General features: G+C 42.0%; 2 protein-coding genes across 2 annotated transcripts in view; one reads left to right on the top strand and one right to left on the bottom strand.

The window, feature by feature from the left end:
- Positions 1-12,454, top strand: part of arhgap42b (Rho GTPase activating protein 42b) — a gene marked incomplete at its 5' end in the record, with an annotated part of 94,422 nt that extends 81,968 nt beyond the window's left edge. The window contains 12 exons of the mRNA XM_083637133.1: positions 61-135; positions 766-850; positions 1,034-1,092; positions 2,067-2,172; positions 2,378-2,537; positions 3,937-4,087; positions 5,058-5,167; positions 5,360-5,702; positions 6,169-6,325; positions 7,705-7,767; positions 7,879-7,958; positions 10,626-12,454. Of these exons, the coding sequence (XP_083493259.1) occupies positions 61-135; positions 766-850; positions 1,034-1,092; positions 2,067-2,172; positions 2,378-2,537; positions 3,937-4,087; positions 5,058-5,167; positions 5,360-5,702; positions 6,169-6,325; positions 7,705-7,767; positions 7,879-7,958; positions 10,626-10,714 (1,478 nt within the window). The 3' untranslated portion in view covers positions 10,715-12,454. The remainder of the gene's footprint in view (positions 1-60; positions 136-765; positions 851-1,033; positions 1,093-2,066; positions 2,173-2,377; positions 2,538-3,936; positions 4,088-5,057; positions 5,168-5,359; positions 5,703-6,168; positions 6,326-7,704; positions 7,768-7,878; positions 7,959-10,625) is intronic.
- Positions 12,455-12,595: 141 nt separating this feature from the next.
- On the bottom strand, positions 12,596-22,422 carry pgr (progesterone receptor; the record flags this gene model as incomplete). The annotated part of the gene is made up of 8 exons (XM_083636675.1): positions 12,596-12,867; positions 13,219-13,376; positions 14,244-14,374; positions 14,547-14,691; positions 15,801-16,106; positions 16,769-16,885; positions 20,398-20,507; positions 21,701-22,422. The coding sequence occupies 8 exons, from the start codon at positions 22,420-22,422 to the stop codon at positions 12,712-12,714; spliced, it is 1,845 nt and encodes a 614-aa protein (XP_083492801.1). The 3' UTR covers positions 12,596-12,711.
- Positions 22,423-23,613: the final 1,191 nt, after the last annotated feature.

The following is a 23,613-nucleotide window of genomic DNA, read 5'->3' as shown; positions in this document are numbered from 1 at the left end:
ACATCACACGTAGATCTTTATTCACAAAGTCTGTGTCTTTTGCTTTTCTTTGGGGTGCAGGAATAAACACAATGGGACTGTACCGAATCGGAGGGGTGAACTCCAGAGTGCAGAAGCTGATGACTACTGTCTTTTGTAAGTAAATTATTTTCACTTGTACAGAAGCTACACATGGAAACTCTATTTGAATGGAGTTAAATCAATATTAGGTTAATATAAACTATTGCTACTGAAGTGTTGATGAACAAGAAATTGCAATTATAAGGTCCCATCTGCATTCAGCATACCCCCCCAACACTCAACTAACAGTCACATGTAGAGAGCTGTATTTAGAGCTGTAACACATGAACATCTAATTTGTGACCATAATCCCAGATAGAACCTTAACCCTTCAGTCACATATTGCCTAAGCAGGCTGTAGCTGTATGCAAAGGTGAGGAAAGAGGTCCTCCTTGTGGCGTGACAGAGTAGTTTGACATTACCCTTAGTTTCATAGCCAGTTTCCTTGTTGATGACCCATTAGATTTCCCAGGTCAATCCCATTTATTTGAATGCTTTTCATATATCTGATTTATTTATCTCTCTCACAAACTTACACACTTACTTATTTTAGTTTATCTTAGATTGTCCTGTTAGTGTTCAGTACAACAATTAAGTTATTTTTAGCCTGACAGGTTATGTCAGCTCTCACAGGTTCAATCAGATAGCTCACAGCTTAATTTTTATCGTTACCCCCCCCAAAAAACCACCTTGTGTTTCCAATAGCAACCAAGGCACCCGTGGATATGGACTTGGACCCAGAGACGTGGGACAACAAGACTATAACAAGCGGTCTGAAGAATTACCTCAGGTCAGCTCGCCCCACCAGCTGTATCTCCCTAGCTGTTAGGAATCATCATTACCTCCATAATGCCTCTTTGAAGCCTCCTCGTTCACCACTCTCCCATGAAGAAAGGTGGCATCCATTCACCCACATTAAAAGACCCTGATCTCACACAGCGAGAAATGACAATGCCGTGTTTTATTCCACCAGGTGTCTCTCTGAACCTCTCATGACCTTCAAGCTCCACAAAGATTTCATCATGGCTGTCAGTAAGTTATGAATAGTTACAAATAAATTAATTGAGAAAAGGACTTTCTGGCTACAGGCTCTGTTTTCTTAGGTTATCCATAAAAGATTGATGAATCTGTGCAGCAGAGTCAAATTCAAAACAAACTGTACTAGTCATGCATGCACAATGCATCAAAATGTTACTGTGGAGAGCACTACTGTTTTTCATCCAGGATATTTTTTATGTTAAAAACAACAATGCAATGGATAATGTCATTCTTGTCATTACAGTAAATTTGTGAGAATTTACCTCGTTAGAACTAAAAGGGCCGGTGGGGTTTTGGGGTTCTAAGAGAAAGCCAACAAGCCATGAATTGAAGGGGGTACATAACTACTCTTTTTATGCACGGTATTGAAAATACATGATCACAACACAATGCAGGGGCATTATAACATCTGGACTTGTTTCTGTGATGGCATTTTCCATTTATCATGTTATGTTATGATATCCTTTCATATATCATGTTGGCATTTAATGTATGTTAAAGTCTTCAGGTTGACTGTTGATTGACCTCTGTAAACGTGTTGTCCTAAATGTTGATTATCTGTAAACGGAGACAACTTAGACAGTGTGGTTAAGGTGTTAAGAAGGCAATTGACGTCTTTACCATGTAAGTGCAGAGTTGACATTTATGCCTATAACCAAGATGAGAGCTTCCAGTAACTAACTGTTGCTATAGGTGTGGAACATCTGCAGCCGCCAGGATGTGAACTGGGTGGTTATCTTTGTGGTTAACATGTTTTTCGAGTCTTCCTGATTGTGAATCTATAATAAGATTGCCATCACAGTTTCAATACCTGCTATACTGTCAGGATCATGCACGGACCAGTCTGAGCGCAGTGTTTGGTTTATGACACTTATTGGAAAAATCTGAGATATTTCCTTTCTAAAATGCAAAACAGTACACAATATATCACCCTCCTGACCATGTTATTCCAATCTTCCCTTCTCCAGAGTCCGATGATCAGAACTACAGGGTGTGTGCCGTCCACGCCTTGCTTCACAAGCTGCCTGAGAGGAACAAGGAAATGTCGGAGCTCCTAATAAAACACCTTGTGACGTATGTGTTCCCATAATGAATCAGTTAGACTGCAAAAGCTAAAGAGCAGCCCTATGATCTCACAGTTCAGGGAAACCGTAATGCATTTGGAAGTGTCACAAAAATGTGACTTCTTGGTAAAGAGTTTGCCATATAAGTGTATCACTAGAGAACCGCATACTATTGTGCACTTCTGTGACGGCAATGCTCTCTACCTGCTATACAGAGTCTCCACCCAGAGTCAGTTCAACCTGATGACGGTGTCCAACCTGGGCGTGATCTTCGGGCCCACGCTGATGCGGTCCCAAGAGGAGACTGTGGCCGCCATGATGAACATCAAGTTCCAGAACATCGTGGTCGAAATACTGATCGAGAACTTTGACAAGGCAAGTCATTCTTTGGCCTTGGATGTAAAATTGTGTTGTGCTCATGTCTCCCGTCATGCGCTGCATCAGTGCATCCTGCCTGTGCTATATACAATATGGAGTCCTTCTCAGTTTTGTGCTGTCAATGTGTCAATAGTATATATGTAATGTGTCAGCATCAATTAACCATGTCAAATTCCTTGTGCATCCGTTGCGAATGAACGTTTCTGATCCTGAGTGTGCTGTTAATGAATCCGTCTGAGGCATGCTGTGCAAACTGCAAATATTGAGCTATGAATAAAACTTGACTTGACATGACATTGAGTTTCCCATACCATTAGATAGGTGCGAGTGGTCAAACTGTCTTAATCCTCGTATTGTCCTCAAAATCACTTGTCATGCAAAGTGATTTTGTTTGGGGGGGTGGGATTCTCACAGTGCGGTATATGTAAAAGATTAGCACCAACATTGAGTTTGATAGATTTAGATTTTTTTTGTGCAGTGTCAAATTTCAAGAAAAATTCCCCATTATAAAGCCCAAAGAGGCCAAAAAAGTGCTATTAAAAGCATGCATTGTATTACTTTCTCCAGGTTTTTTGTAGGTAAGGTTTCCAATTTTAAGATATTACGGGTCATTACAAAGCTGACGTCATTTTGATGGCATCATTTCCATGTCGGGCATCAGTTCCATGTTTCCATTGGTATATCATTGAAATCACATTTTTCTTTATAATTTGATGCAAGTGAGCTCTATTGACCATACATTTCAATAGAAAGCATAAAAATGGTGGTAATGGTTTGGAATGGAGTTGCTAACAAGGTACAACACAGAATTGGGTGAAAATGTATACTTTGTGGCACTTTTATAAACAGTCAAACCAGACCAGGTCAATTTGACAACAGGAGGAACTATTTTGAATAAAACACCCAAAATTCAATGAAATTAGTTCAAATTAATTATATTTGTGAAGGCATAGTATTGAACCACCCATGTGATTTTCGGGCAATTCAATGGAAGAAAACCAGATTTCTGATGGAAAAACTTTTCATTTCGGGTCAAATTGACCCGAGGACAATACAAGGTTGGAGCTGCTAAACAAATTTAATTTGGGTTTCAATGGTCTAATTGCTGTTTTAGAGGCTTTTCCACGCTTCCAAGAATAAAATGCTGGTGGCAACCCTCTGAATATTTGCAATTTTTTTATGTGAAAAAGGTTGAAGATATTGAATATCAACATACAACATCAGCTATTAGTGTTCCAAGTCTGTTACTAATACTATAATATTAAATACTATACTAAATATCAGCAACCGACTTCAAAAACTCATATTGGTGGAATGCTAATTTGTATTTGTAAGGTTTTAGATTGATTCATTAGGTGCATTGCAGTATAATCAGTGATTATGTCTGGACCTCCAGATCTTCCACCAGCCGCCGGACCCCAACGTGCCCCTGCCTCAGCCCCAGAGTCGGCCCGGCTCCCACAGGAGCAGGGCCATCTGCCTGACCACCAGGCCCAGGAAGCCCCGCAGCCTCTACACCCCAACGCTGTGCCTGGCAGACGCAGAAAGTGAGTACCACAGCCGAGACCGCCACTGCAGGTCTTCATGCCACTGCCAGAAACTCATCAGTGGCCCTTATTAACTCTCACACCTGTCTGCACGCTCATAAGGGACATCTGACTCTCTTTTCTCATTCTCGTCAAAGTACTTTTTTGGGGGGCGGGGGAGGGGTGTTGACAAATTATGCAATAAATAGCAATGCAAGCGCATTGTCAAATAATGATGAAGGCTTGGCATGATCAACCCAAACTGAACGCTTCAGTCTCAGATGAAAAGTGACTTTGGACATTTGGAAATGTCTGTCCGCCATGAAATGTCAAACTTACTTGCGCTCCCATGTGTAAGGTGCCCACCATGGTTGTGTTAGTTGGTGCATTACAATGTTGCCAAGTGCATTTCTTTATTTTCATAATTTGGGTGAAAGCATGAAACACAGCCAACAGTAACAGTGTGTCCAGCTTTCACTGGACAGTTTGGATTTTGCTCCGTTTCTGTGGGCGGAGAATTGTAAATACCTGAAAGTAGAATTTCATGTGGGCCAATCAGCTGTGTCTACAGGGTCCCAGTTAGGTGGGATGGGGTGCTTGCCTCTGTTGCAGCCACACTTTGTGATTAAGCTGATGTGGTGGGTGTATTTTACAGGAAAATCTTGCCTCGTGCGGCAGCTGTAACAATAACTCTAACTTTATATTTTTGGCAAGTGTCCATGGTATAGGCAGTAATACACTCCAAGGTATGCAGGGTATTCAAAAATAATGCCGATCACAAGGGCTAAGAACCCCTGGCATGCAGCATTATCCCACACCTTGCATTATTATCCCTTACATAAAAGACAGCAAAGCACATATCTTCCCAATGAATATCATCTGTATAATTTTATGGGGGCGACTCCTTGAAGCCATAAGTAACCTCAGGTACTGCCTCACTCAGCAGGTTTTAATGAGGGTCTTGTATGCCTGCTCTCTGGTCCCTGTATAGGCGATACTTTCAGCAGCAGTCCCAGCAGCACCCCTATGGGCAGCATGGAGTCACTGTCTTCCCACTCCTCCGAGCAGAACAGCTCCTCCAAAACAGCCCGCTCTGCACAGGTGGGTGTAGGAATCACCAGAGTCCCCATGATACCATATTGGGATTTAAAAAATACAGTATTGTGATATATTCCGATTTATTACCTAGAAAGACATAGAAATGATTACATAGATAATATTACGAAAGAACCTTGTCAAACTTTGCTGTATCGACCCCCCCTCACCCACCCAACCACCCACCCACCCCTACAGCATGCACAGGTCAAGGACACGGCCCTCGTTGGCCTTGGCCAAAGCCAGTTGCAGCTCTCAAACGGAGCCGGGAGCACCGTGTGTGCCAGCAGCCCCAAGTCCAGCTCCAGGGAGGAGGGACCCGTGTGTGCCAGCAGCCCCGAGTCCAGCTCCAGGGAGGAGGGACCTGGGCGGACGGACGGGGAGTGGGAGGATGCCCTCAGCCTGTCCCCCTCCATCAGCACCACCGCCAAGCCGTCGCCCGCCGCACCCAAGAAAGCCCCCCACTGCCGCACTGACCTCAGGCCAGCACCGCTCAACCGCTCTGCTGCCCCCTCGCTCAAATCACTGCATATCTCTGAAGGTAGGGTCAGTCTTAAATGTAATCAGATTAGCTAAGTTTAAGCTTGTCTCTGGTTTGGCTCTGAAGAAGACGCCGAGGGCGTCCAAATGTCAGTCTTTGCACCTCATTAAATCTATTTTCCAGTGACATGGTGTGCTCCAGTCCTCTCTTTGGGTTCAGTCTTTTTGAAGTGGCCCATTGAACTGTTTCTTGTCTAACATCAGTTTGTTGATTTTGGAACCGTGCATTTCCATTGAAGTAATAATAAAGTGGAAACGCTTGTGACATTTCAAGAGTGCCTTCATGAGCAGGATATGTCTTATCTTCTTGATTTGTTCCATTGGGGATTTCATACTTTCAAAGACTGACAGTTTGACTAAAGCAATATCCAAACAACAGCATACAAAACAAAAGTGGTTTATGTTCCCTGAGTTGTGGTGTGTTTTTAGTTTTCAAGTTCCCTTCCTATCTGCACGTCTCCCTCAAGGCCGCAGGAGCTGCTCTGGATCTGTCCTGAGTCTGTCCACACTGGATCCCAAGGAGAGTCTGAAGCCTGCTGACCACCCAGATCTCCCTCCCAAGCAAGTGATCCGACGCAGGATGGACAACGCATTCAGCAACGGCTACCAAAGACCCGGCTCAGTGTAATGAATTCAAATGATGCTGATAATTATGCAGTCAAAAATAATGAACTTACACAAATGGAATTAGGCAGTGACCAAAACATTTCTTATAATTATAAGTATTTCAAATAAGTAGCCACTCATTGTCTTGAAGCCTCAAAATGGCTTTAAGATGGTGAAAAACATAGCACATTCAATCAAGTGTGTCCAAACCTTTGACTAGTATTTTACTAACACCACTAATTTCTCTATGCGATAGTACCTAATACTTAATGTTGAATTTGTAAAGTACGTCTATTGTATCTTTGGCATCTCCAGCTAAATATCTTCTTTTGTATTTATTGTTCTACTGTAGATGTATATGAGGGCGCTGTGTGTATGTGTACAGTGTCATCTGCCCCCACGAAGTAACTACAGGTCAATAAGGGTTGAGAATAGTGCAGAGATGTCTCTCTCTCTCTCTCTCTCTCTCTCTCTCTCTCTCTCTCTCTCTCTCTAGTTGGGTTTCCATCCAAATTGTAATTGAATTTTCAGTATGTCGGCAAAAGAGGTTTTTTCGTATTTTGCAGCGTTTCCACCAAATTCGCATAAAAACAAGTGGATGCAAACCCAACTTCTGTCTTCCTATGTTTTTTCTCTGTCTATGTCTCCCTCCCTCCCTCCATCTCTCTCACTGCCTCTCTATGTCTTTCTCTCCTTCTCAGATCAGATGAGTATGTGCTATGAGATTTATGCCTTTTCCCTCTGGTAGGAGAGCTGGATTTAATTGCGCCCTGCCTGCTCCAGGGTTGCTGTGACCCAGCAGCAGTCTGCACTTATTCACTTGGGATAAATAGATTGTTTGACTTGTCATGTAAGAGCAGTCAGTCACACGCTCTCTCAAGTGCTTCCCTTGTATAGCAGCCCCCCTGCCAGCCAGCCAGCTCCAGGCCCGGTCGTCCTTGACCGTAAGCCTCTGGTCCACAGGGTCAAGTGCAGGCTTGTTATCTAGTTTCTGCACCGTGGTGAAGCCCAGTCTGCCTGGAGGAAGGAAACCTCCCCTGTTGTGTCGTTAAACCTTTCACCTCCATCTTCTACACAATGAGCAACATGGGCAGCTCCAAGAGAAACTCTGCAGGCTGGCTTGGTTTGGTTTTGGTCATATCAGGTCAAACAGAGTTTCACTTCTGCACTGCATTTTTTAGAGAGAATGAATCCAAACTGTTTAATCCAAATAGAGTGAACTGATGATAAAGAGTATTTTAGTAACTCTACACCGTCTGATCTCAGTGCACTTTTCTCAGACATTTTCCTTTGATGATGTAATTTTCCTAACCGTGTACTTTTTGCAGCTGCAGATGGTGACGGTTCCCTTGAAGAGGAGCAACCTTTTTTTAAAGTGATTTTCCATGTTGTTTCAGGGTCGCTACGAGAGCGCTGCTTTTTGAAAACACCTCTTCACTTCAGCCTCCTCCAGTTGGAAGGTACCGTATAGCGTCGCACCATCTCCAGCTGTTTAAAGTCTGACTTAACTGATCTCTTCCTCGTCCCTTCTAAATGTTTTAAAATCTGTCCCATTTTTGTCGTCTTTGCAGAGATGCCAAGGCGATGTACTCCTGCGAGGCCGAACACAGCCATGAGCTCAGCTTCCCCCAGGGGGCGCACTTCTCAAATGGTGAGCTCAGCCACATAAACAAGATGCTTCAACTGATAGTTACTTTCCTACTGAGTTGCCCCCAACAGTACAAACGCCACCCTGCTAGGCCTGTTGCACATTTAAACAATGGATCCAGACAGTTGATCACACTGGCAGCACAGAGCAGGGATTTGGCAAACCCAGTGTTATGTTTAAGCATACCGACCACAGGTCGTGGTTTGCAGTGATTTTACAACAGCTATGGGGCATTTTAAGGCAGTTGTTCTCAACTGGTCTACCCTCACAACCCACATTTTTCCTTAGTCATCAAGTCACGACCCAATTTTCAGAATTGAGCCTAATTTTGTAGCATAATCTAGCCCCCTTTGCTAGCATGGCATGTTGGTACCACTGGATGCCTTAGGTCTTCTAGTTTCATAGGTACCAGTATCTTCACTCCTTGCTTTAAAAATAAGCCTACAGCCTCTGAAAGACAGTCATGTTGGCCGCGGATGCCAGCATCCTCAATGAGTAGAAGAACTTTTTTTTCTCATGCACATATCCGCGACCCAATCAAAACAGCCCCACAACCCACTTTTGGGTCCTGACCCACCAGTTGAGAAACACTGTTCCAAGGAACGTCGCGCACGGGGCATATTGCTTTTATAAAACAGTTCCTGCATATAGCCTACCGGTAAGGTTTGAGCAACAAAATGGGGGAAGTCTACTCATCCACCCACTGGGTGATGCACAGCACAGCAGCCCGTTTGCACCAGAACGCTCAGCACACATCAGCTATCACAGTGGAGACTTCAGGACTGAATGTGCCAATTACTGTAAGTGATGTGATTAACGGGATGATTAGCTGGCCATGACGGAAGGAAGGAAGGCTTTTGGGAATTTAGCCAGGGCATCGGGGTTACACCCCCCCTTATGAAAAAGAACTACTGATTCACTACACAAAACCTATTTGTGTAGCAGTGGCTATGTAGTGACATGTAGGAATGGTGCAGCGAATCTGTAGTTTATGCACTACTCACGACACACCAGTAGAGTTCTGTGGCAAAACAGTAGTGTTTCCAGTAGTAATCAAGCAGTGCATTTTGCTACTTGGTGTTAGAAGTGAAAAGCTGTTAAAACACTACTGCTTCACTACACAGACATTTAAATAGTAATCATGTATTGTAGAGGTTTTACTACTTGCTCATAGTGAATACTAGGCATCTCGCATGCTGCGCATGCTTCATTCCTAGCTCACATACGCAGCTCGGCCGCTATGCAGCCTCGCCCGCAGCTCGGCTGCTGTGTGGCCTCGCCTGTTCTATTGGTGCGCGCGTGTGACAAAATGTTATTGCCCTTATTGCCTTGCCGGTCTGTGTCTTATGACATTGCGGCATTGTAATTTGTGATTTTATTTTATTTTATTTTATTATGGATATTAAAAAAACAACACAATCCAAGGGATAGCATGTGAAAGTGCAAACACTTATTTCCAACATGGTCCCTATTGTTAAGAACAGGACATACAATACACCCAACATATAATGCACATTACAGGTTAATTAATAAATAAACAATGCAAAGAAAAACAAAAGATATACAGTAAGTGCAAAATTTCGTGGACAAAAGAGCCTCACCTACTATTCTAGCATACTCTGCAAGTATTTTTTCAGGAGGACATAAGACATAAGAATGTGACAGTCTTATGGCATTGTGACATCACTGATGACATCATCAGTGATGTTACAATGCCTCCTATGGCATCATCAGTGGGACAAAATTTAAACTTATTACATCACTGATGACAATCTTCTCTGGGGGATTGAGGAGATTATTCAGACTAGATGGAACAGCACCAAGTGTTAAAAAAAAATCTAAACTATCATATTTTAGATTCTTTAAAGTAACTGCCCTTTGCCTTGATGGAAAGGCAAAGGCTTTGGAAAGAAATGAATACATAGACATCAGACTTGAATATTATTTCAAGTATTTAAGCATAAGCTTTTACAGTAGATCAATCAGCTCCAAACTTTTGACTGGTACTGTGTGACGTACATACCGGTAACTAAAATCCAAAGAGCTCCATGACTTTTTTATTACCTCTTGCCTTTTCCACGAAGAGTTGAGTTGGCCCACAACCAGGGCAGGTCACTGTAACCTGGTTAGAGAAGGCACTGGCGCCTGTTCCCTGTTAACAGAGCCAGCACCGTCAGCAGCCAAACCCAGCAAACGTCAACAAACTCCCTAGCGTCGCCAGGCGGGCCTGCTCCTCTCTCTCTCTCACATCGTTTTTCAGCAGTACTTTGGCACATTGTTTCAGTCCGTCATTTCTAATGTTGCTTCTCAGTTCGTTTTTTAACCTTTTGGTTTTAGGGCATCTCTCTGGAGTTCATCTCCGTTTTTGTGGTTCATCATATGTGTGCCTGCTTTCATGCCTGTTGATCCAATTTAAAGGACAGTCTCACCTCTACCATTATAAATACATCCATTTACCATTATTGTTGATTATTCCAGCCAATAGTGGCCTTCTTTTTGTTATTATCTATTCATTTTATGTCTGGGAAATGATGTAACGAGACTGTTTTGAACACTTGTGCTTCAAGCCTAATGTCTGGTTCAGTGGTTACAGTCATGTTTTCTCTTATCTAGACGTTCTGCTTCACTCGTTGCTTTGACTAAAGTTTGTTTTGTCTCTTCTGCCTGTAGTCTACCCTTCTGTTGAACCAGGCTGGCTCCAAGCAACATACGAGCGAAGAACAGGTTTAATCCCCGAGAATTATGTCGTCTTCTTCTAACAAGCTGGTAAACATCACACAACTTTTTCATGGTATCCATGGGAAAAAAACATAATGTGGTTGATTGTTGTAGCGTGCCTGGTGTTGTCTTTAACATGACATTGTTTGTCATGACATTTTAAGTAGAAATCAAGCAGTGCAGTGACTGTTTTGCTTTGACTAATGCTAAAAGTATGCTTTTATCAGAATCCAAAGATGTAACTCCTTTTTTTACTGACTTCAGCTGTGAAAACTGTGGGGAATTTGCAGAAAGTCTTTGTTTTTTCTTTGGTGAAACCATAGCCCATTGGCAGGTATCAGTGGATCGATATTTGCCAGAAGTAGATATATATTATCCATCGACTGCACTGATGTTTTCACTCCCAGTATTAATCTACAGGAGAATCACAGAACAAACACATTCCATTTCAAGTTTAATTCTCAAATACTTTGACCTCCTATTACAGTATACTGACATCACACATTCATCAAGTCGTTAATGGACGTTTTTACAGTTTCATGAACAGTTCCTTTTGCAATAATAATAATAATTTAATCAAATGTGATTTAAAATAAGGATACAGAATCTGATAGAAAAAGCAAGATGAGTTTGCACCTTAACCTCCCCCCCCCTTTTTGGGGGGTGTGATCATTTGTTCAACCACTGAACCTGTTAACTGCCCCACTGCACTTTCTGGTTAGCTGTATGGTACTGTACATTAAAACTCATTAATTATTCTGTCGTTTCTAATCAAAAATATTTACCGTACCTCTTGTCACTGTGTATTACTATAAATTGTCACATCAAGTATTTTGTATGTAAAATAGTGTTTGTTTTTATACTTCAACAAGCCTCAACTTTGATGCCTGTTATGTTACTGTACTCACTGGTACACTGGTGTACTAGCAATGACAACATGGGTTTATGTCAAACAAGACATATATCAGATTATATGATCTTAAAGGTGAAGTTTTGATATTTAATTTTCTATTACCGTCACAATATTGGCACACAGTTCATAAATGTCTAATAGGCTCACTTTAGGGTTATTATTTCAAACAAACATGAAAGAAATAAAGAAAATTTGTAGCAAGCTTCTTCTTTTTTTTTCTTTAAGTATCTACAATTATTACTGTGCACAGTGTGCAGAGATTGCTTCAAATTAAGGCTTTATCTGTGGGGGATGGGCTGGGGTGTACCAAGGTATTTGGGATCTTCCACTTGCCAAGATCAGGGTGTTCTTTTCCATTTACATCCATGAGAATGCGAGGTGACCTTGAGCAGTGATTCTGGAATGAATGATACTCCCTTACAGTCAAGGAAATGACATCCATAACCTGAATATGAAACATTTGTTGTTCTGTTTATTTGTCAGGCAGGCATGTTTCCTTGCAATCATCTACTACTATGTCCTGATGGTGCATACATCTGTCTAAAAATAAACAGTGTGGTTTATTAATCTTGTGGTTAGTGAGTTTCTCTTCCACTGAACAGACTTGACTCACCCTGCCTCAAGGAGCTGCTAACTAACTAAAATAATTTGATTACTCTAAATGCTATTTCAGAGGATTTTCAACACTGCGAGGAATACAATTCTGCTGACAAACTCAATCTTATTGGATATTTGAATATTAACTCTGAATAGTTGTAATTCTTTGGTATGAAAATGGAAAAACTTAAGAAAATATCAACGATCGCCAGTTCGATACAAACATATAAATATACTAATAAAAGCTGTAGCTACTAAGCTATGGAATGGGGAATCTGCCTTACACAGAAGAGCTTTATTGATTGATCCCTCTAAATTAGTAATCTGCTAAAAAGTGCACATTTTAAAGTCCTAGGAACATGTTTCTGTCTCGTGTCAGTCGAGAGAAAAGGCTAAAGAGCATTTAGAGGCAATTTGGCAAAGTATAGATAACTGAAAACATCGGTGAAATGTATGAAGAATCTGGTAACTGTGGGTTGAATCATCCAGTCACAAGACGGTGTAACGCTGGAGTTTGCGTCAGCGCCATCACTTGGTGTGGAACAGGAGGGGCCTCACCATGCCGGCCAGGACCTTGGGAAGCTGGGAGGCAATGACCTCTGACATCATCTCTGGGAACTCCACCTTCATGGCGTCGGCCTGGATGTAGGTGGTCAGGCAGTACAGGTTGACCTTCTTCACTATCTGTCCGAAAAGAGACAACCGTGTCTTTCTTTTTCTTGCATAATGTCGCAGTCGAGCGGAAACCTTGTATCTCCGAATTCGTCCATTTTCAATTTTTTCCCCACATGAAATGGTTTTAGTGGGTACCCAAAAATAACCTGTGAACGTTTCAGGTGCTTTGGCCCCAGCGAAATATGTTATATTACTGGTTATTAATGTTATTATTACTATTATTATGTTAAAAGGTGGATGTTTTTTCTTCTTTGTGAACAAATGCTTTTTTGGAGATACAAGTGTTTCCGCCCACCAGTGATGTTGAGACACAAATTAATCACAGTTTTGATACTCTGCCCAGCAGGGAGTTGGCGGTACCTCGTGTATGGCGTCCATCAGTTTGGTGAGGTGGTAGAACCGCTGGGAAGTGGCCACCATGCTCTGACCCTTCATATGGATGACCTTAGTCAGCTCCCGGATGTAGTTCTGTCTCATCTCTTCAAATGTGGCCTGGCTCTTCAGCCCCTCCAGAGGCACTGACGACACATGGGACAATTGGTTAGAAGAGAGTCAAAATACTAATTTCTCCCAAATATCATGCCATCCCATATATCCCATATCATATTCATCCCATGGCGCTGGGCCAGCCGGGGTCAGGGATGGAAAAGTCAAGACAATCACTCAGTCAATCAGTCATGGATGTTCAGTGAATTTAGTGGGGAAAGGGCCATAGCTAGCTAAGGACAGGAAGGTGGTAGAGAGTGGGGATTTGAGGGGTGGGTAGGATTACTGGCTAGGGGGATATGGGTGGTGGGAGGGGGTGAGGAAAAAGGGGCCACACGGGGGTGGTGCCGTGGGCTTAAAGGTTTGGACTTGTTAAATGTAGAGAAGTAGATTATGTTTCAGTAAAGGCTCTCAGTGGCCAAGGATGTCTGATAATTATTTTTATAGATGGAATATGCCACTTTACTTTTATTTTGTTAAAAGTAACAGGCTAGCTTATCCCCAAATGTCTTGTTTTTGTTTTGTTGGGTAAGAAGGTCAGTGTAAAACTGACTTGATAACAGCTGCTACATAAATCCTGTCAAGGTGCAGTCATCCTGCACAGCACAACACAACACTCCCTTTTTGTGCTGTGCTACAGTAAATTAGTGAAAAAAGAGTCCCGCACACTGTTAAGTTGCAATCAAATTTGTTTTACTGTGACGTTTCGGTCACCGACCTTTTTCAAAAAAAACTAAAATTGCCATGAAAGTTTCATTTCTCTGCTTGCAACTATTTATATTTGTTCAGCACAGCTGAACAACCAGGAAGTGAACATGGAGCAAAAAAGTCATCTGGTGTCTGGTGCTGAATCACAAAGGAAGTTTTTTCTTTTTTCTTTCTTTTTCTTTTTTTTTTACCTGTGTTGAGTAATATTATGGCTTTCATGCAGAGGAACTCCTCACGGGTAACTTGAAGATTTGTGAACTCCTGGGGGATGAACTGCATGGCCAAGCAAAGATCGTAAATCGGAGATCTCCTCATTTGCTCCCTGACAGAAAAACACAAATGTTTATCTTCATGAACAAAACAAAGAAGGCTCTTTCACATGCAAAGTATTTGCTTGGTGAATAAATGCATCATGGCGTTATGTTGAAATCGTAAAATGTTAACCAGTTAATTAAACCCTAATTGAATTCCCCCGTGTGATGGATGTTACTTACTGGCTGAGGATCATATCAGGAGCAAAGTATAAATATTCACTGGTCACGTTCTGATAGGACCTCCACCCAAGAGAGAACACCATCAGGTTCATCCAGGAGTACTGGATGAGGTTCATCTGATCGTTGATGTGCAGGGCACGAAATCCTTTCAAACAAAAAACAAAACAAGAATTCAATTTAAGATCAACATTTAATTTGCTTGCCAGCATCTTATTATTGATTTCAAATATAAATGTAGTCTGGGTGAAATCCAATCAAGCACATAATGCCCTTTGTCGCTGTCATGTGTAAATCATGTATGTGCAATGTCTCAACTACCCCCCTGCCCCCTCCCATTTTCTCCATTGTACTTGGCCAATAGACCAGACCGGCACATCCAGGTACTTCGAAAAACATCAAGGCCGCACCCCTTTTAGGGGGAAAACACTCACCACTCGCCACTGACTTCAATGTAAAATAGCAGTGAAAAAAAATCTATAGAAAAAGAACAGAATTAATTTTGTTTATAAATGACCCAAAGACACCATGACATGACAATATATTTCAACTCGGCCGCCCATAGAATGTGCAAGACACGTGGGGAAATCATGCTGTTTCCCCCAGTTCCCCTTCCCCCCCAGGGGAGGTGCCCCCCGACCAACCAGGGGAGGCAATGGAGGCCAGGAGTCATATTCCACCCGCAGACATGGCCAATTGTGTCTGTACGAATGTCTGACCAAGACGGGAATTGAACCCGGGTCTTCGCGGTGGTAGGCGAGTGCTTTTACCTCTACACTACACAGACGCCCCTAACGTCTCAACTTCTGAGGAATTAAGAAAAGCAGCCTTGTTTTTAGTTTGATGGCAATGCATGTATGATTTTATATAGTGGATTTTCATTTGGTTTCATGAAACCAAGAGGTCAGAATTTTCTTCTGAAAATCACCCAAATTGGAGTTACGTGGTTTTCAAGGACAGCAGCTCCTTTCTTGCACCCTCGTTGCACCCACATCCTTATCTAGGTCAGGCCCATTGGTTTCCCAGTTAGTGGCTAGAGTTTATGTGCCATAGTTTTTAGAAAATCTCTTTGTAATCAATATATTTGATAAGAATCAACCCACTTTTAGACCACGTCTGCTACATCCGATATTTATTCCTTTATAAAGCGCACTGCCTTGTGTCTCAGCCAGAGTTTGGGGCTGAGACCTTCAGCGAGGTTGCCCATGGTGACAGACTGCAGTGACCCTGAGGTGCGTGTGGAGGGCCGTTTGTTACCTGGCAGAGACTTGGACCACCTGACCATCCACAGCAGCTGCCTCTCGCACAGCCTGTTGAGGCTGTTGAGCAGAAGATGGGGCACGTCAGGCTGGGAGTTATCGTAACCGGAGTACACCACCTCCGGTTCGATGTTTTGCAGAATGCTGATGGTCTGTGGCGAGAGCTGGACTTCACGGATGCCAGGCATGCAAGACATGGAGGTCAAGGCTTGGCTGTCGCCGGACATGGACAAGTGGGATTGGAACATCATGGACGGGGCCAAACCCAAGACCTTCAAGGCTCCGAAGCGCTTCAGCTTCCTGCCTGTGACATGGATACAAGGTCTAGTCAGATTTTACGAGGGCAGTGGTGGAAAGTAACTAAGTACATTTACCCAAGTACTATGCTTAAGTACAATTTTAAGGTACTGGCACATTACGTGAGTATTTCCATTTTGTGAGACTTTATACCTTTACTGATGGCTGTAGTTCGTTACCTTTCAGCATAAGGTTTTACATGCAAAACATATAATAAGCTAATAAAATATGTTCCATTGTTAGTGTTTAAACCACACAACACAACAGTGGAATAGCCTACTTAATGCACCAATAATTTAATACAATGAAAGGGACATTTTTACTTTTGCTACATTTTACTGGTAATACTTGTATACTTTTACTTAGGTAAACATTTGAATTAATAACTTTTACTTTTGATTAAGTATTTTTCCATAGTATTGCTTTTACTTAAGCAAATGATTTAAGTTATTTTTCCACCCATGAATGAGGGAGAGTGAACTGTGTGCCTATAGCACTTGACATAGCCTCAGTATTTGAGTTTCCCTTACCAAGTCACATAGAATACACATAGCAATGAATGCTAATAATGATTCTCATTGGTAATAACTGATCTAATCTCTGCCTCCATTTAAGTGATGTCGACTCGGGACATTAGCTCATACACAAAGAAATCCAGCTGAATGGTACCTCCAAGCATCATCCCTGCTTGATAGCACTTTCGCAGGCGACATGCGGGGCAATTTTTCCTCCGGATTTTATCCACAATGCAGTCATTTCGTCCGGCACAAAGGTAACTATGGTGACCTGTTCAGCAAAAGAGACACAATACACGGTCATTAGTGACGCTTTGGTTTTCAAATATGGAGAGGGGAGAGGCATTTGCTACATCATGAAAAGAAAGGAGATGTGTGGAATATTGGTCATGGATTTTCCACTCCAGAGTGAGAGTCTTGGAGGGAGAATATTAGATAGAGGCAAGGCTGTGAGGACAGAGTGACACGGCCGTGGTGAGACACAGTGGCTCTTATATATCTCCCACTGCAAGATAACGAGGAAAACAACGAAGAACAGGGTGAACACTGGACACTGATACTGTTGCCATGGAAGGTCAATCTAATATACTGTGGTAATGCCTTTTCAATCCACCACTCTGATCAGGACCTGTATCTGTGTTGTTAGAGGTGTTATAAGAGTTTCAAATCATGGTCTGATTATGCAACAACCTTTCAATGAAAACATTTAATCATTTCGTAGTGAAGGTATTCCTCAAAGATCTTGTTTTTGATATGGGATAGGACAATTATATCAAAATTTTAATTCAATATATCACAATACAAAATGTGACAACACCAGGGGTGGAAGTAACTAATTACAACTACTCAAATTACTGTAATTAAGTCATTTTTTGGGGGTTCTTGTAATTTTAAGACGGATGATGTCATCAGTGATGTCATAAATCACTGATGATATCATAAGTGATGTCATCAGTGATGACACTTGAGCAATAGACCAAATCACCGTGACGTCACCATGTAAACAAATTTACTTCCGGGTACCACTTGGGAAAGGCGGCAGGTTTAAATGTGCGTGTTGTCATATAAATGCTGTCAAACCCTCTCGTTGTTTTCGGCCGACTACTTTCAATTTAAATGGTTAAACGGTTGGTAAACATGCTTGTCCGATGTATCTAGCCTTTCTTCTGTGTTTGTTTTATGTAGTGTTAGCTAGCTAATAAAGTTTGTTTGTCTGTCAAACTCGCTGTTTTTTTACGTTACAGACAGAGTAACCTCGCGTCACCAGGCTCTTCTCGGCGAGAAAGAGCCTGGTACAGACAGAGCTACTGACGCCAGGTCAATTTAATTTAGCTTCAAGTCTACTCTAGTCTGGTCCAACAGGTAAATTAGCTAGTCTGGTCTCCACTAACGTTAGTGAAAGTGTTGTTATGAATGATATTAAACAACAACACAACACGGACGAACCATTTTTGTCTTCTTTGTCTGTTTTTGTCTTCAACATGTCAGTTTGTGCCGTCCACCGCCATTATAATGTGTGGACCCAGGGGTACCCGGAAGTAAATGTAAACATCCCGCTGATTTGGTCTATTGGCATTGTGACATCACTGATGATGTCTTCAGTGACATTATCAGCATTGTGACATCACTGATGATGTCATAAGTCACTGATGATGTCATCAGTGATGTCATAAGACACTGATGATGTCATCAGTGATCTCATAAGACTGATGGATGTAAACTTAAGGGGCACACACACACACCTGCGCGCATGTAGGGACACTCCACCAATTTTCAATGCTGATTTATTTTGCACATAATCTCACACATATCCGAAAAGTGTAAACAGTTTTGCAGGCATTCATTTAGTTTGACAGCTATTGAGAGTTGATTTGAGTTACGGTGTGGACCAGTGATGTAATTTGTGCATGAATGACATCACTGGTCCACAACTTTACACAAATCAACTCTCAATAACTGTCAAACTAAATGAATGTCTGCAAAACTGTTTACACTTTTCGGATATGTGTGAGATTATGTGCAAAATAAATCAGCATTGAAAATCGGTAGAGTCCTGCTATTAAAGATTGATGGTTAAAAAAAGTAACTAATACTGCACGTAGTTTTTTAGAAGAGTACTTTTTACTTTTACTGAAGTATTTTTTTAACACAAGTTAAATTTGACTTGTATTGAGTAATATTTCAGTAATGTAATTCTACTTGAGTACAGACTTTCAGTACTTCTTCCACCACTGGACAACACATATCTTGGGCAAGGAACATGACTTAAAGTCCCTGGAAACCAGAAATATTTTATTATTATTTAGCATTTTGAGTTCATCACATCACAGGAACCTATGTTAATAAGCCACCAGCCAAATTTGAACGATGATGAACGTCGCAAAGTATATAAATTTAGGTTTGACAGTCATGGCAAAAGTCATGAGAATCAATTATATTTTAGAGTGTATTTTCTCCCGCGTGCAGACAGATAGACAGATAGACAGATAGATAGATAGATAGATAGATAGATATGCGTAGTTAGCTAGCTGCAAAAAGGTGTGGGACCACTAGAACTCTGAAGAGAGATGGAGGCAGAATGTGCGGGACTGCGGGTTGCGCGTGTACAAAGGTTATATAGAGCTTATTAAGATTTTGCATTTGGGCACCTCGCGCACCGCTCTCTTCAATGAGGAAGTGGAAATCCAGACCTTGTAGAAAAGTGTCGATTTTAAGGCTTTGGGTTGAAAGTAATGTAACATAATTTCTGAGGCACACAATTACTAACATAAGACCCTAAATAACATAGTTAGAACGTTTTTGTGGATTTTGGTTTCCAGGGACTTTAAGATAGCTACATTTTATTCTGCTGTAGAAATCACAAATGAGACTGCCATCACAATTTCACCAATCTGGGAACCCAACGGTAAAAAAAAACTACCCCCCCCCCAATGCAAGTCGAAAGTCTGTCTCGAGAGATTACAAGCTCTCCATCCAAATTGTTATTTGTGCTTTGCAGTGTTGGGCAAGTTACTTTCAAAATGTAATATACTACATATTACTAGTTACTTTCATTTGAAAGTAATAAGTTACTTTACAATATTACTCTCTGTGTAGAGTAACTTGTTACTTATTACACTACTTTTGCATTACTTTCACGAAAACAACAGCAGTAGCAGAATGACATCGCTGCCCCGGAACCATCCCGAAAAATAATGTCAACCGTCTTGAAGTCAGTGTAAACAATCCAACATTCTAAATGTTATTCTTTTCCTTTGTTATTGACATCTATAGTGGTTATTTGCATAAAAACACACAGTTTGATTAGGAAATGATTGTATCTTTTTTAAATATGTGCTTTGATAAAATAAATAAAAAACTAAATTTGTAACTTGAGTTACTTGACAAAGTAACTGGTGTAATATTACTGAAATCCTATAAGTAATAAGTTATATTACTGAGTTACTGCTAAAAGTAATATATTACATGTAATATGTTACTTTTGTAATGAGTTACCCCCATCACTGGTGCTTTGTAACTACCTGTTATTACATGTTTAGAATGTTGCAAGACAATGCCATTGCTTGAAAGATTTGTCTCAGAAATAAACAGAATTCTCCACAGCCAGACATTGTGGTTGTATCAAACCTCATATTGTGTATTGTACAGGCTATACGTAGGCTATAAGCATATTGCCCCATGCCCCCATCCCAATAACTCTCCATTCTTTTTCGCTTTTTTCCCCCATAAGTGGGCGAAAATATTGTGTTAGTATCATGTAGGCCTAGTAATTAATTTACTCACCTTCAACTGCTCTTTTAAAAAAGACTTTACAGCTCCCACAGGTCAAGACACCATAGTGGCATCCAGATGCCTCATCCCCGCAGATCATGCACTGTCTCTGAGGTGGCATACTGAAGGTACAAATAAAGACAAGCACATCACATTATGAACATAACTTGTGAATTGCAAAAGAGTAAAAAAAGAAAAAAAGAGCATCTTAGCATCTTAGCATGTCATTTAATCTAGGTAACTACTGAGTCTTAAAAAAAAAATCTTGAAATATGTGGTGAGGGGGGGGGGACTACAGTACCAGTGGGTGAGAATATCGATAGTGAAGTAGCCTAAGCAGAAGAGCATTAAGACCAATAAGATTTAATTATTTAACTCCCACTGGCAGAGGTTTCTAATAGGTTTCTACTTGTTTTGAGGAAAACAGGACTCAATCCTACTGTATAAACTTGAAAGTAGGCTACATTTTGCAGTGGAAAATAAATGAATACAGCAGCTGGCATCGCATCAGTTGGTAGCCTACTGGTAGGTTTACGACGCTCGAACGTTTCCGGTCCACTTTTTAAGGTGGACAGGTGTCATGCCTTTTGCACCTCCGCCGACACCGGAAAATTCCAATCGGGATCAGGCCCGTAGCCAGGGTTTGAGGAATACCGAGGTCATTTTAGCGCGGCGTGGGGGGCCCAGGGGGGGCAGTGCCCCCCCGGATAGAAGCTTTTGTCCATTTTAAAGTAAAATGCTTCAATCTGGTGCACTTTGAGAGCAAAATGAAGAGGCTAGATCTATAAAGAACTACATACTAACTATACTGTTAGATTAATATCCTCTTTACTGTGCTGTTGCTTTAAAATGATACAAAAAATAAATGTCTCCCCATATGATATAATTTATATTCCGCATACAGGTCACATGGCAGAATACTGCTCAATTAAATACAATGGCCCATCTACACAAACATCACTTACAGGGGAGTTACTTACCCATTCACTTCAATAGAACTGTCCCCAAAGTCTAGCCCCAATCTAGCCTCAATGCAAAATCTGAATGTTGTGAGTTATCTCTCTTCCTTCTATAGCACACAGAGAGGTCATGACCTCGGTGTCCTCAATGGGGCGTCGTAGTAAATTTGTAATTATAAAGTTATATCTGCAATGAGCATCAAATAGCCTATTTTACATAGCCTAGCTGACATAGCCTAACTGTTAGTTTATATTTTAGCCACAAATATTTATTCAAATTAATCCTTAATGCCTAACATAATAATTCCGAGTGAATGAATGAATTCATGATAAATCAATTATTGATGAGTAATTACCCGGGGAATGCAGTGTAAGAGGTGTTCCTCTGGGACAAGGCTGCTGGGGTTTGGATCCCCTCATAGGCGCTGTGTGTGAACGGCTCCTGTCCTCCGGACTGGCACCAGTACGGAGGCTCTGGTAGGAAAGTCTGCATGGGCCACGGGGGAGCCTCACTCTTGTACACCATCAGTTGCTGCTGTGTCGCGGGTGTGGAGACGCCTCTGGAGTCGGTCCTCTGCTCCGGCTGGGTCAGCTCCAGGAGAAAGTTGGGGGGAGTTTGAGGAGCGGCTGCTGCCGGCGTGAAGACCGTGGTCTCTCCGTCCCCAAGCCCCAGCTGCTTCCTGTCGGCGTCAAAGCACGCGTCGAGAGCAGACATGTCCGCTGACAGGTCGAAGCTCGGGCACGGCGTGTCCATGATCAGAGAGGGCTCATTCTCATCTTTAATGAACTTACACGCTTCGGCTGTCATGGAGAATCTGACACTTTCTAACGGGGCATCCTCCTTCGCTCTGGGGACTTTGACACAATCTGCCCACGGGCTGTCAGCGTGACCGTAATAATGTTCTTTGTAATTTGCGCACTCGCTGCTCGTGCCCGGACCGTGACACAGTGCGCCGATGTTTCCAAAATGACGCACGGCCGAGGACATGGCCGATAGAGAGTCGTTATTAGAGAGTTTGCTTTGACCGTAGTCAGCTTCAGTAGAGTCTGCGATGACACTAGTGCTGATGGTGTCCATGCTGCCACCCAGTTTGTTTTCCATTGGATGACAGGAGAGCAGCCGAGCGCGCCTGGAGACTGTGCGTAATGCCTGGCTGGAGGCTGAAACAGACCTGTCCGAAACCCTCCTCCCCGTCGAGAAAGGCTGACTTTCTTTGTTTCTTGCACAGAGCAGTCTATTAGTAACTGCTCTCACAAAAAAATAGTTGTGTTGCTGATGAGAGATTCAAGTTGCGCAACAATGAACTCTTAGAAAACAAACTTTTAAAACTAGAATTCGAAATTGATAAGCATATTTCCATTGGTGGGCTACCTGTAAATGTCATGTTTCAAAGTTGAATGCTTTCCAATGTCAGTTGGCTTGATGAAGGGTCCTGTCTTACAAATCCACTGAGGTAGGATACACACTACACAGCAGACCAGCAAAAGCCACTGAGCAGACTTCACAATGGATCGCTCAAGTCTATCTGACGGTGATAAGGGCTGTGGCCACAGTCTCCACCCTAATCACATTAGATTCTCACTCCCTCTGCCCTTACATAAACACACACAGTCTTGCTTATGAATGAGGTAGGGGTATGACATGGCTACATTGTAATTTATGGACATAAGGTAGTTGCAACAGGTGTCTTTGGGGGACAACATTTTCAAAAAGTTATTAAATTATTCCAAAACTCATTCACAATGATCATTATTTAACTCCTACTCACTCCTGCTAACAGTAAAGATGTTTTGTCAAAACAGTGTTGTGGATGAGGTTTGTAGGAGATAGGTGGTGGAGAGCTTTGACAAAATCACTCCTCACCGTGTCCTAATTTGAAGTTTATTTACCAGTCTGAGACATCATCCAATCTGAGCTGATATTAAAAGAATCGGGACAACAACACGCATGCTTAAACAAGTGGGTGGACCGTTCGGTAAGGTCACAGTGTTTATTCTGTAATAAAGACAAAGCAAAGATACAACTTTTACAAAACACAATTCTTTATCAACACATTCTCACTTCCAACTGGTCAATTGCCGCCGTTCAGCCAAGAGCCCTTGTCATCACTTCCAGAAGAGAAAGGTACGGTACCCCCTCTCAGGGTACCTCTCAGATGGGCAGAGGTTAGGGTCAGGCACAGGGGAGCGGGGGGTTAGGGGGTCTCCACTGGTTGGGTTATACATTGTAGGGGTTCTTAAGCCCCCCACACATGATCCGCAGTAAAAC

Source organism: Poromitra crassiceps (assembly GCF_964638095.1).
Source record: "Poromitra crassiceps genome assembly, chromosome: 5".
Classification (NCBI taxonomy): domain Eukaryota; kingdom Metazoa; phylum Chordata; class Actinopteri; order Beryciformes; family Melamphaidae; genus Poromitra; species Poromitra crassiceps.
Note: the sequence above shows the minus strand (reverse complement) of the source record. Positions and strands in the feature narration are given on the sequence as shown.